The 16,656-nt window shown below is 40.7% G+C and overlaps 1 protein-coding gene across 1 annotated transcript; it reads left to right on the plus strand.

Moving 5' to 3' along the window:
- The first annotated feature begins 1,985 nt into the window (after positions 1 to 1,985).
- Positions 1,986 to 9,082, plus strand: LOC146393693 (transcriptional repressor CTCF-like). The gene is made up of 13 exons (XM_084932999.1): positions 1,986 to 2,155; positions 4,139 to 4,384; positions 4,482 to 4,664; positions 4,764 to 5,139; positions 5,229 to 5,399; positions 5,597 to 5,730; positions 5,812 to 5,932; positions 6,018 to 6,167; positions 6,359 to 6,519; positions 6,609 to 6,791; positions 6,889 to 7,027; positions 7,222 to 7,368; positions 7,517 to 9,082. The coding sequence occupies exons 2-13, from the start codon at positions 4,160 to 4,162 to the stop codon at positions 7,774 to 7,776; spliced, it is 2,250 nt and encodes a 749-aa protein (XP_084789125.1). The 5' UTR covers positions 1,986 to 2,155; positions 4,139 to 4,159; the 3' UTR covers positions 7,777 to 9,082.
- Positions 9,083 to 16,656: the final 7,574 nt, after the last annotated feature.

Genomic DNA, 16,656 nt, shown 5'->3' on the forward strand with positions numbered 1-16,656 from the left:
TATAACTTGAAAAATAACAAACCTAAAAAGAAACACTAGGTACGATATACATGAGTACCTATGATACGGTGATACTTTTGGTAAACAACCATTTGACTATCATGTGTGTCTCACCTGCTCTTGTTCCATCTCTGTTCTGTCCTCATTCTCCATCTCCCTCTCTGTGCTGACAATCAAGCCAAACACCAACATCATCAAATATACAGTTGAAACCAGATATTTACATACTCTTCAGATAAAAACAGATACACTTTTTTAATTGTAACATCAAATCAGACTAAATGTTTATTTTTTTTAGGTTGATAAATATAAAAACATATTTGTTAACTTTAAGAGTAAAGAGAGAAACTATCTGTATTTCTTAATTGTAAATGGCACCAAATTGTATTCAAAATTAAGCCACACTTATGGAGCTCCACAATTCTTTTCCTGTTGTTTTGGTTGACATCTCTTGATTTTCCCATTTCAAAGAAACAGGCTGTGTGTTTTGCCTTATATGCATCCACAGGTGTGCCACCAATTTACTCACATGGACTCTACTAACCTATCAGAAGCTTCTTCAGCTCAGAATGGAATCGTCTGGAGTTTTCTTATTAATTAACAATAAACTTAGTGTATATGTACTCCTAAATTTGATGAAAGTAATAAAAAAAATAGACAGCTCTCTCTTTATTCTGACATTTAACTAATTCAAAAGATATTTCAATATTTATTTATCCAAAACAAAACAAGTTTACTCTAAATTGGTGTTGTACAGTAAAAAAATGTTCTTGTGTTTTCCATAAAGTGTACATAAATATCTGGTTTAAACTGTGAATATACTGCTGTGTATTGAACAACATACTTTCTTTTAAAACAGTGCTGCCTGAGAGCCCCAGAATCACAGGAATCCAGTACTGATTTCCAGCTTTGTCCCTAGCACACAAGAGATTTCTCCAAATTCTCTGAATCTTGTGACGATAATATGTACTGTACATGATAACATATTCACAGTCTTTTTACATTTTACATCGAGGAACAATATTCAGAGATATTTTCAATATTTTTCAATAATCAGGAATTGTTCCACAGTTTGTGGACACAGTTTATTCTAGACTGGTGAACATCTACCCATCTTTACTTCTAAGAAAGTCTGTCTCTCTAAGATGCTGTTTTTATACCCAATCATGGGTCTAATTAACCTAATTGCAAAATGTTCCTCCAGCGGTTTCTCAGCTTAAACATTTACTTTGTATCTGTGTTCTAGTGTGGATAAAATATGGGTTTATGAGATTTGCAAATCACTGAATTCTGTTTTTGTTTACATTTTGCACACTATCTCAGTTGTATGGTAGTTTTTCGTGTTCTAGCTACTAATTTTTGTTCTTAATTTTGTGTTTAGTTCCAGGTCCCAGTTCCAAGTCTTAGTAAACAAAGGCTAAAATAAAAGATTTCCCGTTTAATTTTAGCTGCTTTTTTATTTTATTTCATATGACTTAAATATTTTATACATAGTTATTGTTTCTAGTTTGGTGTTAGTTAACTAAAAAACCTTTGAACCAAATAATTAATGGTGGGCTATAATTGAAACGCCCTAAAAGCTAGGGTCCAGGAGCTCACTTTCCCATGGCAACAGTCTAAATAGGTTTTCTTTTCATCTTACATACACTATGCAGCTAATTATCACTCACGAATTCATTTGTGTTAATGTTGTAAACCCCCATTTGACACTTTCATGCCGCCCTCCAGTGGCTAACTGGATGAACTGCTTTAATCATCCAGCAAACGTTATTCCTAATCTTGACTCGATGCTGTTGAATGTTTAAAGGTCACTCCCGATGGAAAAAAACTGATAGCAGATCAGAAAACTAATCAATAACCTCTCCCTTTTAATAACCGTCTCCGTGGTTGCCACGCCCACGCCTGAATTCAAATCTGGCGCCCATCACCCACAGCAACATCCCGATCCCTCCTCTTTACTCCCCGGGCACCTAGTTGCGCAGGCGCAATGGCTCTTATGGGCCGCCATTTTGTATGTTAGGCCCACTCTTCCAAAGCGGGAGAAAATTATTAGCCCGGCGCGGAGCACTTACGGCCGTCCGCTGCGGGACTGAAAGGAGCTACTGTAGGCGCTGAGCTTCCAAGTGAACATAACGAGGAAAGGAAGAAACCAGGAGTAAGTAGGGCTTTTACTTTGCCTCCAAACGCGGAAACGTTTTTGTAGGAGCCGTCGCCGGCCTCTAGGTGTCACGGTAGGGCTTACCGGCCAGGCGGCTGGCGGGGGGTGTTTGTCTCCCTCTATCGTTATCTAAAATGCACTAAATCCGTCTATAAAATGTAACTCCCTGTTTCAGTTGAGCATTTTGTTGGTTTTTGACCGATATTTCGATGTATGTGCACAGGGATGGCTGTATTTATCGGTGTTCCTGTTTTAAGTTTGTTCAGGCCTGACGTCCATCTTATCGTGCCCTTTGTTTCCTGTTTTCAGACGTACTCGCGCCTCCCGAGTTAACCAACTAACACGAGACAGTATTTAAGTAGTTTTATTTCGCCTATTAAACTATACATCATCTGTTGGACGATGTCCTGTGAATTGATAAGAACAGAATGGAGGAGAACGGATTTTTAGATTTAAAAAATTCACACACAAGCGAACAAATGCTTCCTGAAGCATCGGACTAAATGTGATTTCTGTTACTGGCTCACAGTCAAAACCTATCAGCGTTCAGCCAAACCAGATAACCACTGGAAGGCAGGAATGAAGACTCTTTTAAACAGTTGCATCGCAGTTATTAAAAACGGTTACGGTTACTGCATCGTCCACCAGAGTTTCACTCTGGCTCAGGTGCTAGTTTACATGACCCGGACTCCTCGAACTCTGGCTTGTGCGGGGTGTCATTGCGTAATGGCTGTACGTGCTTAGTGTAAAGAGTCTAAATATGATAGTTTTTAGTACTCTGGTGAGTCTTAACATGGTCTCTACTGGGCCCAAGTCCAGGAGATGAGACTTTTATTGGTCCCTTGTATACTTTTACTGACTCACAAAAAGCAAAGCTAAATCCCGGGAACTTAATCTGTAAAACTATAGCATAATTTATTAAGCGATTTGTTTTACATTATAAATAAAACTGTTAAATAAATCTAGTGTATTGTTTAAAGCTTGCACATTTAAACCTGTGGCGAACTTAAAGTTAATCTGAATAGAGACAGCTTTCATTTTAGCCTTTTAATTGTGCTGTGTAAAACAACCCATCTGATCAGTTGAAGAGGAGAGCTTTTCTTCACGTTTAAACTATCTGAACAGGTACTTTATGTGGAACCCTTTAACTAAAACAAGGTTTCTTGTCATCACACACAACTGCAGCTAGCTGGCCCTCTCCACATATGGTGACCAGTAAATGAAAAACGTTAAAATACTTTGTACAAAATGCATTGAGCGCTGTTTGGTATGTATGTTCAGATGAGAAAGCACAAAATAAATGAAAACAGAGAACATGTTGGGTTGAGGCATTAAATCAACTCTAGTTACTAGTTGGTGGCCCTGGTGAAAATGGGGCATCACTCATCCCTAGCAGAGGTGGGGTTTGTTTGTTTGTTTGTTTTATTTTGTGTTTTGTTTTGTTTTAAAAAAGTAAAATAACAACAACATGCTGCTCATCTGACATCAACTCCAAGCAAAGGACAAGGGAAACGGAGTTTGGTGTATAAGCCCCAAAAAACCCAAAACAAACTGTGGACAGTTTTACACACTAAACTGTTTTTTTCTAAAGTTGCCAGTTTAAATGGGTGTAATTGATATCCTGGAAATGGAAAACTTTTGTATTCTGCTGGCAGCACTTTTTGTCATACTGCACATTCAGGAAAAGGAAAACCAAACACTGGGAATGTTTTCAGCGCACAGGCAAATATTGATACAAGGATTTTTATTTTTTTTTTTAATTGTTTGTTCAGTTAATCTAGGTGCTTTCATCATCTGGTCTAAACATGTCTGGATTTACTGAAAGCCATCCCGTTGTTTCAGTTTAGCCAGAGGGCAAAGGAAGGGAGGGGATCAAATTTAAAAAAAAAAAAAAAAAAAAAAGCACTTTTTGGTTACAAACAATTCTCCATCACATCAGTCTTTCCTTTTGCTAAAGATATTCACGTTCTTTCTGTTTAGCGCATTTGTTGGCTCATTGCCATGGAGGCCGAGGTTGTTTCCATGGAGTCCGCTCAGGTGACAGATGGAAAGGTCCTGCCAGAGGGTGGAGAGGCCTTGACGCAGGGTGAAGTCGCTGGTAACATGGAGATGATGGTGATGGATGCTCTAGACCCAACTCTTCTACAAATGAAGACAGAGGTGTTGGAGGGAGGCGGCACAATGACAGTTTCAGGTGGAGACGAGGGCCAGATCATCACGCTCCAGGTTTGTAAAGAGCACGGTTTAAACTTTTTAGCCAGATTATCTATGTCAGGTCTTTTATTTTTGCCATCAAACGATAAAGTCCAGTTTCTCTTCACAGGTGGTGAACATGGAGGAGCAAGCAGGTGCAGCATTAGGTCTGGGTCAGCTTCAGCTTGTGCAGGTACCTGTCACAACTACAACTGTAGACGGGCTCCAGGCTACTTATGTTGAGACGTCAGCGGCTAACAAGGATGCAGAGCCAGTTATTTGTCACACTCTTCCTTTACCTGAGGGCTTCCAGGTGAGAAATGACTTGAGGCTACCCGGTGCTTTTGATTGTCTTTGATTTTCAGTGAAGTCTTTGTTCCAGTAGGATTCATTTGTCATATTCCTACACTAGGTAGTTAAAGTGGGCGCAAATGGTGAAGTGGAGACTGTAGAGCAGGAGGAGCTCCAGGCAGCCCACGAGGAGCTCCAAGGGACAAGGGTGGAGGAGGAAGAAGAGGAGGAAGAGCCAGCAGAGGTGGAGACCTCTGTGCCCCTGCAAGACGACCCAGAGTGGACAAAGGACCCTGACTACCAGCCCATTACTGCTGTCCGTAAAGCAAAGAAGGGAAAGAAGAGTCGCCTGCGCTATGCAGAAGGTGATCGTGACATGGATGTTTCTGTGTACGACTTTGAGGAAGAGCAGCAGGAGGGACTGCTGTCAGAGGTTAATGCTGAGAAGGTTGTGGGCAACATGAAGCCCCCGAAGCCCACAAAGATCAAGAAAAAAGGTTAGACTTTGATCAAGTTACACGAAAACTTGCAAGAGATTTTTTTTCTTCTTCTTTCCCAGTGCTAAATTGAACATCTCTGTGTCCAGGTGTTAAGAAGACTTTCCAGTGTGAGCTGTGCAGCTACACCTGCCCACGGCGCTCTAACTTGGACCGACACATGAAGAGCCACACAGATGAGAGGCCGCATAAATGTCACTTGTGCGGGAGAGCGTTCAGAACAGTCACACTGCTGAGAAACCACCTCAACACACACACAGGTATTTGGAGAAATTACAGAAACGGAAACAATTTGCTAGATGGACTTGGTGAGCGAGGAAGTAAACTTTCAGAGTGTTTACTTATTATTACTGCAAAAGTTAGTGGGCATTTATCTCCTTTTCATCCAGTGTTGTATTTCAGATTTCAGCTACACCAGCAGTTAATATACAGTTCTGATTTTCTTCTTCGTTTAAAGGCACTCGGCCACATAAATGCACAGATTGCGACATGGCGTTTGTGACCAGCGGTGAGTTAGTGCGTCATCGTCGCTACAAGCACACACACGAGAAGCCTTTTAAGTGCTCCATGTGCGACTATTCCAGTGTCGAGGTGAGTTATATTAGTTATTTAATTGGGCATCAACCTGGTCTCTATACCATGGGATAAAGGCTAATGTGTCTCTTTTCCCAGGTGAGCAAGTTGAAAAGGCACATCCGCTCTCACACAGGGGAGCGACCCTTCCAGTGCAGTCTGTGCAGCTATGCCAGCAGAGACACTTATAAGCTGAAGAGACACATGAGGACACACTCTGGTAAAATCCTCTTAGATTTTCAGTCAAAGTGTGTTTTAGCTCCAGTTTTTTAGGAGAGTAGCTGACTCGTCTTCTTCTGTTGCAGGTGAGAAGCCATATGAGTGCTACATCTGCCATGCTCGTTTCACACAAAGCGGCACCATGAAGATGCACATCCTGCAGAAACACACAGAGAATGTGGCAAAGTTTCACTGCCCACACTGTGATACCGTCATTGCACGTAAAAGTGATCTTGGTGAGTGATTTGAGACTATTTCTACTTCAAACTGCATGCAGAAGGACAGTTAAAGGAACGTAAACATGTTGCTCTCAGTTAGTGGATTGCCCTGTGTTGAGAAACAGAATATTTCAGGGGGTCTTTATCTCTATAACAAGGCAATATGACATTTATCTGACTGGATTTTTATGCCTTTGTCTCCATCTTAGGTGTTCACCTGAGAAAACAGCATTCATTTATTGAGACGGGGAAGAAATGTCGTTACTGCGATGCTGTGTTTCATGAGCGCTATGCTCTCATTCAGCACCAGAAGACTCACAAGAATGAGAAGCGTTTCAGATGTGACCAGTGTGACTACTGCTGCAGACAGGTCCGTGTTGGGCTGGAATACGTTATGCTCCTGCTGTTTATTTTACTGCTAAACAAACGTTAAATGTCTTTTGTTCTGTTACCCAACAGGAACGCCACATGATAATGCACAAGCGCACGCACACAGGGGAGAAGCCATTCGCCTGCAGCCAGTGTGACAAAACTTTCCGTCAGAAGCAGCTCCTGGACATGCACTTCAAGCGTTACCACGATCCTAACTTCATCCCCACTGCCTTCGTCTGTAACAAATGTAGCAAGACATTCACTCGCAGGGTAGGACTGATCCTTGAGATCATAGTGCACACATGAGAGGGTTGTTTGTGTGCGTATGTCACAGAGGTGTGACGGTTCTGTGTTTTTTGCTCCACAGAACACGATGCTACGTCATGCTGACAGCTGTACAGGTGACGCTTCTTTAGAAGAAAACGGAACTCCACCACCCAAAAAGGGACGACGTGGCAGGAAGAGGAAGATGCAGTCCAGGAGGGATGATGATGACGACGACACAGGTCTCGTACACAAGTGCTTGAAAAGCTGATATACAAATAATCAGTGTCTTAAGTAAATATTTAGGAGCCTGTCAAAGAGGTTTGGGTGCTACATTAAATTGTTGCAGATCTTGATTTTTAAGGCTGTGCAAGAAAATGTGATCAAGTCTAACAAGTTATTGTTTCCCCCCCCCTTTTTTTAAAAAAAAATATAGAGGGCGAGCTTGATGAGGTAGAGGAGGAAGAGGATATGCTGACTGAGATGGAGGTGGAGCAGGCCTCGCCTGTTGTCCCTATCCCAGCCCCAGTGGAGCCACCAGTCAAGAGGAAGCGTGGGCGCCCCCCAAAGAGCAAACCAGACAGTAAGTGTTTAATTGGTGACCGTTTTTGATGTCATTTAACTCGTAGTGTGTAGTGTTGGATTTTTCACATATAACAAAGTACCCTTTAAACAAATGTACCAATTTGAAAAGGTGTGTCTTTAGTCTGACCTGAAATTGTCCTAAACAGCGGCTGCTATCATTCGTGTGGAGGACGAGGCCACCGGAGAGGTCGACGACATCATTGTGAAGAAGGAGGAGGTCGGAGCCGACCAAGACGATGATGGCAATGAGGCCGCACAGGAGGTGGTGGTGGGTGGAGGGAAGTCGACCATCCAGATGGAGGAGCTGACCCAGGGAGAGGGTGCTACGCAGGCGGGGCAGCTGTCTGAAGCCCCTCCGAACGGGGACCTGACTCCTGAGATGATCCTCAGCATGATGGACCGGTGATGGGTGTGAGGGTCAACCCTGTTTTTAAAAAGGAAAAACAAAACCCATCCCTTTTATTAATTCTGCAGTTTAATTCTTGGCATTTAAGATAACAAAAGTCCTCCACAGACAAAAACATCACTGTTGTAATTTAAGATTTGCTTTTTAAATCATGTATTGATACGTGACTCGGATGAGTGAAAAGAGGGGTTTTTTTTTTTGTTTTGTTTTGTTTTTTTTTTTTTCCCCATGTTTGTTTGTTTTTTAAGCAATGATTTACCAACCAAAAACTCATGGCAGTTAATTTTGGAGTGGCTGTAGTTCACGGGAGTATCTTACCCTTTTTGTTTTCTTGTTTTTGGGGGGGGTTTCCCCTCTTGTCAAAAATCACAATTCAGTTCATTTCAAGATGATGAGATAGCCTCATCTCATCCAATTCTATTCTGGATACATTTCCGACCTCAAAATCTGCAAAGGCATCCTAATCGTTCTTTAAGTTTAGTTTTAGTTTTGTACATAGTGCACATGGTGTTAAAATCCAGATCATATTTATCAGTGAAGCGTTGGTAAATAGGAAAGTGCTGTCTAGTAAAACTGCAGAGGAAAATTGTCTTCTGGGGTTTCACTTAAGAGCAGCGTGATGCCAAAAACATGTAAACTAAGCCCAGAGTTGAAAGTCTTTTGAAAAAATTGATTGCGGAAATACATTTTAAATAAAGGGGACTTTTGATACTGCTGCTAGTCACAGCCACTTCAAGATATTTTTTTATTTTTTTTTTTTGAAAAGAGTATTTTGAATGGTATTTCTTTTTCTTTCTCTGTGGTTAGTAAATCCCTTTTTAAGCATATTCTAGTTTTTAAAGCTTAATAGACTGCTTCTCTCATGCTCCTTTCTTGCTACTGTTACACCTGTAGATGATGTATATGTACTAAACATTGATGAGTTGATGAAAAGATGGTTGTTTTCGCTCTCTCGTGTAGCCATTCCACTTTGAGTTGTTGTTTCCCTTTTGTACCATTGGCGATGCAAAGCTACGTAGCAGCTTGAATGACCTTTTAATAACTGTGTGGCAGATGAGAACAGATGTACAACTGCACAACCAATAAATGAGACTAGTAGACACGAGACTTTAGGTTTCTGCAGCTGCAATAACTGTTTTTAAAAGTCTGGTTTGGCTGAGTAATTAACGTTAGTGGCGCACTCATGGCAAAACGTTTGCTTGAATAATTGTTTATTAAAATTGGCTAAGAAACAGAGCGATAAAACAGAAATGTCGGTTTATTTTGCTTGCAAATATATTTTATTAAATGGAAACATTGATATTAATTTTTTTTTAAATCTTTATTTGTATGTCCTAAAGAATATTTGGGAAACGGGCTCTGGTGGGCTGGTAGTGGATGTCATTAACATAAACTGTATATAAAAGGTGGTCGTTAGTGAAAGGTAAAACCAGTCCAGATGTGTTTAACCCCCCCCCCCCCCCCCCCCCAAGTCTTTCTCCTGGCCAGCAGAGGGTGCAAAACTGAGTACATTTGTTTGAGCTCAGTAAACAGTTTCCTGCTGAGTTTATTATCTCAGTTGCTAGTTTTGAGTCGTAATCAACACAATATGATGATCGTTTTGTAAACTGGTCCCAGTTCAAGTCAAAAAGGATAAACGACCTTGAGATTGGTTAGATATACCACTTCGCTTGTGTTTGGACTTGACGCAAATTCACATAGGGATATCATATTCGGGGTTGCCATTTAGCTGGCTTCACTTTCCCTTCCAATCAGGCAAAGTGATCTCATTTGTTTATCACTCTGTCTATTGGCATATTCACGTGAAGTCACAATCATACTGGCAGCAGAGTGATATTTTTTTGTATTATATTTATTTATTTTTTGGGTTTTTAAATGTGTTTTTAAAAGAAGAAAGGAAACTCCAGTATTAGGAAAAATTTGAAGTTGCTCACATAATCCAGGCTAAAGGAAACACAGTCAGCTGTGTGTGTGTGTGTGTGTGTTTGCATTTTAAGTCCTTTGGTCAGTAAAACTGAAGTTAACCCTTTTTGAAGCTAGGAAGGAAAGCAAAAAAAAAAACCAAGCACATTATGCAAGTTAACAAGACTCATCTGTATCACTAGAAGAACGTGATGGGTTATAGTTATTCCATTAAAGTTTCAGATTTTTATTTCTTTGGCTGCCAGTCCTGGTGCAGTTTAATGACCTGAGAGTAATGTAATATATAAAGAACTTAAATGCTGTTTACCTGTAAATTTGACACGGTCAACAGAGGTCTGAGGCATTTCCCAGGAATGATGGTACTTTCCAGAGAAGTGAAGTCAGCAGCATAAGTTACCATGGCGATGTACTGCAGTAAGAAGTCTTTGTCTTGGTAATAATTAAAACCCAGAGCTAAACTCAAAGTTACCTGGGCATGCCCAAATCTTGCTTCTTAGTTCACCAATGGAAATGCTCAACATCAGACCTCACAAGGGATCTCCCTGACTGCTGGACGACATCACTGCACTGTGGCTGCATCCATCTTTTACAAAGTCTAAAGGTGTCAAAACACAAACACAGCTGTGCCTAAAGATATGACTCACTGCTGCACCTTCCTCTCTGTTCCTTCTACTCGCTGTCTTCCTCAGCCGGATACAGGTAATGCAGTCAAAACCTGGCAAAGCTCAGCGTGCTCTCACAGACATTTATATATAAATGTGAGAGATGATACAATTGATAACATTTCACATTATAAATGAGTCATAATTTGGACCTTATTCTAGCATAACTGATTTACTAAAATACTCTTTTTACAAATAAACTGCTGAAGATTTGTGACCCAGAGTGTATCTCTTAAATTTGAAGCTGTGGATTTTAATCACTATAAAGTCATTAAGATTTTACGTCCATGCTCACACACTCACTCATGGTTTTCTTACACTAATTGGGATCTTTGTGGGATCAGTCTGATCAGCCTCCAATAATAAAATTCTCAACTCTGTTTAATCTTTAGCTTCAGTGAACGTGCAGCAGCAGCAGGATCCAAAATTAATGACCACTTCCATTGCATGTGACTTGTCCCGTGAATTTTTATCATGTGAGAAAGGCACGCTGGGGCCGATTATAAAATGCTTTTCACTGCCACTGCTGCCATTTTAATTTACCACATGCCTGATTTAACTAAAATAATCTCATTTTTGTATGTGCACCAACAAAAGGAGTAAACATCTGCAGGGTATTTTAATGCATTACTTTAAAAAGTAGATTTTTTTGTCCTGTTAGTTAGCATACTCAGCAGCCTCACTTAATGCTTTTGGGTGATACTATCCATGGAGTACTGGCATTCACACGTGGCACCCATCTTATTCAAACTGGATGTTTAGTGTCTGCTTTTCTTTTTACTATCAAAGCGTTAGCTCACTAAGGCCTTCAGAAAGGGCTGTGGAGTCTCCATCCATCTATTTTCTTCCCCTTATTTGGGGCCAGGTTGCGGGAGCAGCAGCCTAAGCAAAGAAGCCAGGACCTTTTGTCTCCCCAGCCACTCCTCCAGCTTATCCGGTGAATACTAAGGCATTCCCAGGCCAGCAGAGAGGCATAATCTCTGCCCAGGGTTCCATGTCCCAACAGTTAGCCTCGATAGCTGGGCATTGGACCATCAGGGCCTCTGCCCTTGACCACCACCCGACATACATTGCACCTGCAACAGGCCCATGTGAGGCCATGAGAATCCTGTTCAAGGGAGGGTAAACTAAACCTTGATTTCTTCCCCTTCATTTGGGTCTTGTGAATTGCTCTTCATCTGTCCCATCAACTAGGACAAATTTGCCTTGGGATGCCCTACCAGGGGACAAAAGCCACACACAAACTTCTCCATCATGGTAAGGTAGCCATTCATGGAGGGGTGTTTATGAGTCTGAGAAATGAAACTGTTTGAAATATATCTCCCTGCTGTGGAGAAGACAGTTTAAACTGGTTCAGGACTGGCCACCCTAGCAATTTTCAAACAGGTGGGTACATATGGAGGTATATAAATACAAGGCCATCAGCCAAAATGCGTACGTCAAACAATAAAGTTGTTCCTTAGTCTAAAAGCGAGATGGGAGTTTTAACCGCTCCTCTCTGAACATTTTAGAAGAAGGTGAAGTTGTGCCAGAAACCTCAGCCCCCACACTTCACCAAGGAATCTGCAAGCAGTTGTTGGCGTCAAAGTCTGGCACAGATTGGGCTTCCATGGGAGTCGTGCCATGAAACAAATCTCCAAAAAGAACTTTAGAGCTAAACTAGTTTGTTAAATCTGTAGGCAAACACTTGATGCTTGATCCAGACCAAAGACAGTTTTCCAGGATAAAAACCTCAGCCACGAAGCGTGGGGACCCTTTGCTGCCCATGGGCACAATGCTAAAGCTATACACCTCATCAAAAGAGTGCTTGATGACAATTTAAGCCAATCTGTTTTAACGTTAAGGTGGTCACCTCAGTCACCTCACAGCAAGAAGGTCCTAGGTTCAAATCCAGTGGCCTGCTGGAGTCTTGCTGTGCAAAACAGCGCAAAAACATGCACGTTAGGTTGAGTAGTGATTCTAAACTGGCTGCAGGCCCTGCAATCGACCGGGATCTGTCCAGAGGGTGGATGGATCAGCTTACATGTCTGAAATAGTGTAGTGTCACACTTTTCACTCACTCTCATATGAAAAGCGTATCACAAACTATAAATGTCACACCAAATGAGAGACACTTTGTTTTTAACTCTAGCGAATACCTGAGTTAACACACAGCAGCAATCAGCCAATCAGCAGATGAGCTGTCTTGTTAAATTATCAACGAAGAACACTAACTTGCTGATTAACTTACATTTGACTGTTTTCATGTCAGAAATTAAAAACCAAGCGACATCCTTATCTGTCTAATCATACTCATGCTGTTAGTTATAGTGCTGGCACACTCTGGCCTTCAGATGCAAGTGTCACTGGCCATACACTGCACCTGAGTCTCTCTCTGGCTGTTGTCTGAGGTTTAAAAAGGTGGTTTTCTGCCAATCTTTGACTTTCTTTTATAAGTTATAGACACCCCTTCCCTTAAATCTCTCACTAGAGGTTCTTCATTTCCATCCTTGCTTACAAAAAAAGGTTGAAAAACACATCACAGGGCCTCTTTGTGTTTCAACAGCCAGAAGGTGGAAGCTGAGGGTGTTTTGGGTACTAAAATAATATAAAAGCCTTTATTATTTATTGCAAACTGCCTGTGACGTCCTGGACCTGGATTTTTAAAATTTCGTTTTTTAATGCCTGTTTTTGGTTGTAATTTTTCCATTTAGCGTTTTCCTGTTTTTCTTCCCCTCCTTGAGCACCAGTGGTTTGTTATGGAAGCTTGTTTTTGCCACAGAAAAAACACAACCAACCAAACATTTGTTGGCATCCAAAATCCACTTTTTTGTGTTTTATATATATATATATATAAAACACAAAAAAGTTCTGAGAATTAGCTTCTCAGAGTTGTGAATGGCATTCTTTTCTTTTTTGGGTTGGCAAAAACAAGCTTTCATAGTTTGTGCAACACCGAAGGTCCTCCTGTTTTATTGGGTTATTCCATCTCAATTCATAAGAGATGAATAACCCTTCTTCTTCTTCTTCTTGCCTGAAGAAAGGAACAAAAAGAACTGCAGGTAAAAAACAAACAAACGAAAAAAAAAAAAAACAATAATAAAATAAAAAAGTGCATTTCTTAATAAGAATTATACAAAATTGCAGGTCCTTACTGTCATCAGTTTTCTCAAAATAAAATATTTGAAGGGATGAAGGCAGGGGTGTTTCAAGATTTTTTTTTTTTTTAATTAAACTACCCAGACAAACACTTGAGCTCAGTCATTTACCAAAAAAAATCTGGTGTTGTTCCTCATTTTCCCAGCATGACTTAAAAAAAATGTCTACAGTATGTTTGGCATCATTTACAACACATACAGTATGTTTTGTAATGGCACCCAGCACACAGCCTCTATTCTTGACCAGGAAAAAACTTCCTGCTGGACTTTGAGGTAACAGTAAATGAATTAAAGCATGCTGCTCTGCCTCTGAAACAATCTTTGCCTGCCCTGTATGAGCATTTTAAAAATTCATATAGGGAAAATTCGAGAGAACATAACAAGAAAGTTAAAATATTTGGTACATAGTGGCATACCTGGGGAATACTGTACGGCAGTTGTATGAAAATGCGCTCTGACGAGCTGTAACTAAAATATCAGGCCCCTGCATGCAAAACTGTGGTTTCTACGGGCCTCCAACTCGGCTGTCAGAGATAAGACATCCAAATATTTGCAAGCATCCATCATTCTGTGTTAACCAGGGCTGACATGTACTCAGTCACATTCATTCCTTCATTTTTAAAAAAAATGTTTTTTTGTTTGATCAAACTATAGACAGTAGGAACCTGAAATTTTGCATAGCTCCCAGTAGGAAGTGCATCTTTCTTTGGAATTTCTTTCATGTAGCTCTGGGATGATCAGGTGGGAAGAATTAGATGAAATAACATGGGATGACTTTCCTTTTTTAAAAAAACAAACAAACATATTGCCGTCTTTTTTTTATGGGGAGGAGGGCATTTTGGACCGTGTGTGATATTATATACATAAAATATTAACTTTATACATGTATATTTTAAGGGGGAACCGTTTTTAAGAGCATTTGGTGTTGGTGAAGGAGAAGCTGTCCCTACATTTTATCACAGGCATCTTAAAACATGAGCCGTGAATGCAGCACATCTGTAAACATCTTACCCAACCATGCTAACCATACGCGTCCCGCTGCTAAGGCTAAAGGGACACTTTTTTTTAGCTTTTAATAACCTCGTGTTTTCTGTGATGGGAGGACTTCACTAAACTTAACTAATTTAAACTAGCTCTAAACTGTACAATCAGATGTGTCTGCTTGTCTTTTCTTGCGTTTATAATGAACTACAGTTGTGTTGCGCTGTTTAGTTGCGGCGTCATTTAACGTACGGGGTTCTTCTCGGCGGCTCTCCCGGTTGTGCCAGCTGCAACGTTTTGTTGTGGAAGTCTGGAGGAAAAAGTGCCACATGCTTTCCCCCCCACCTCCTCCTCATCCTCCTCCCACTCCTCCTCATCCTCCTCCCACTCCTCCTCGCCTCGGTCAAACTTAGACAAACGGTTCTCGGAGTTCCTGCACCTGATAGATTTAACGGCCCAATGAGAGGCTTCACCGAGCCGCCACCCCCGGCTTACGGCCACGGCTGAAGGAGAAGTCGGTACTTCCCTCAGTGCTCTCCTTCCAAAACGTCATATCTGTTTTTTTCCGATGGGTTCACGGTGGCGTCGCCAGCGCAGCACAAGCAGCAACGGAGAAAACAGTGACAGACAGAGGGACATCCTTGTTGCCACAGCAACTAACAGAACCGCGATTCCCGGTCTGGGGAACATTTCAAAATAAAAGCAGGATAAACGCAGGATTTTAACTATTTTTGCGTTTTCATGTGTCCAGTAATCGACGTTGTTTTGTTTGGTTGTGGAATTCTTAAAATGCGACAAAGTGCTCAAAATACGTGTTTGTGGAGACTGGTCTATAAATATAAATATACATCTGATATAACAGAAATGGAGGCATCTTCCTGCTATAGCTGGTCATTTTGATAAGCAAATTATTAAAAGAAAACAAAACAAAAACTTTGGCACAAGTTTTATTATAAGGAGGAAAAAAGTCAGTTGAGAAAGACTTTGATATATACTATATGCAACAGATTTCTGCTTGTTCATTTTGAGGATGTTATGAGAAGTCAAATCAGGAAATTGTTGTATTGTCCTGTCTCAAAACAGGTTAATGTCTGTTTACCTTTTGAAATGGCAAGTTGCCATAATTTCCTAAGTTAAATATGGAGCTGAGGCATATTTAAGGAAGGTGGAAATAAACAAGTACTCACAGATTGAAAAAGTGGAGGTGTGGCTACAGACAGAATGAAGGTTTAAGGACAAATTGATGTCTGTTGTACAATGGGCCATTAGAACAAACTGACTCTTTCAGTCTTCTTTTTTCAGCTTTTCTCTTTAGGGGCCACCAGATAATGTCCTCACATGTCCCCCTTCATTACATCCACCAATCTTCTCTGTGGTCTTCCTATTTTCCTCCTGCCTGCGGCTCGATATTCAGGATCCTTTATCCAGTATATCCACTTTCCCTACTCTGAACATGTTCAAACCATCTCAGCCTAACCTTTCTAATCGTGTCTATCCTTGTCACTCCCAGTGAATTCTTTAGCTCAGGCTCCTGTCTTTTTGTCAGTGCCACCATCTTCAAACCATACATCATAGTAGGTCTCACTACCATCTTGTAAACCTCCCTTTTTACAATTTCTGCTATCCCTCTGTCACAAATTACCCCTGACATTCTTCTCCACCCACTCCACCCTGCTTGCACTCTTTTCATCTCCTCTCTTGTGCACTGTCCGTTCTTTTCGATGGTTGATCCCAGATATTTAAAGTCATCAACACTCTTAAAGCAAGCGTAACCTCTGTAGTGCTCTTTCTAAACATGAAGTCACACTGCTCCTCACTGATCATCAGCTTCCCCCCCCCCCTATTGGAAAACACCAATATGTTAGAAATCTGTCAGAAACTCGTTTAAAACTAAATATTTGTATTGTTATTTATTATATAAATAACAAACGCAGCCCACATTTTTATACCCACATTTGAGCTGGCACACTGGACAACCTCTGAGACTGAATCAAACACAACATCCAACCAGTAAAACTATTTTTTCTGTTCAGGAATGCAAGTAAATGACTCTAATTTGGCATCTTAATAATAAAGTAATAAATAAGTTATTTACAAATAAATAAATTTGTATAGTTCTTAGTATTTTCCACCCCTCTGCTATTTGCTTCAATGCAGTTACTGCAAAATAAATAAAA

The sequence above is a fragment of the Perissodus microlepis genome, chromosome 1 (assembly GCF_051167445.1).
Source record: "Perissodus microlepis isolate ML-2025 ecotype Zambia chromosome 1, ASM5116744v1, whole genome shotgun sequence".
NCBI lineage: Eukaryota > Metazoa > Chordata > Actinopteri > Cichliformes > Cichlidae > Perissodus > Perissodus microlepis.

Coding starts and splice junctions, on each gene's coding strand:
- LOC146393693 (XM_084932999.1), top strand. CDS start 4,160: ATGGAGGCCGAGGTTGTTTCCATGGAGTCCGCTCAGGTGACAGATGGA. Junction 5,731..5,811: donor GCGACTATTCCAGTGTCGAG/GTGAGTTATATT, acceptor CTCTTTTCCCAG/GTGAGCAAGTTGAAAAGGCA. Junction 6,168..6,358: donor TGCACGTAAAAGTGATCTTG/GTGAGTGATTTG, acceptor TCTCCATCTTAG/GTGTTCACCTGAGAAAACAG.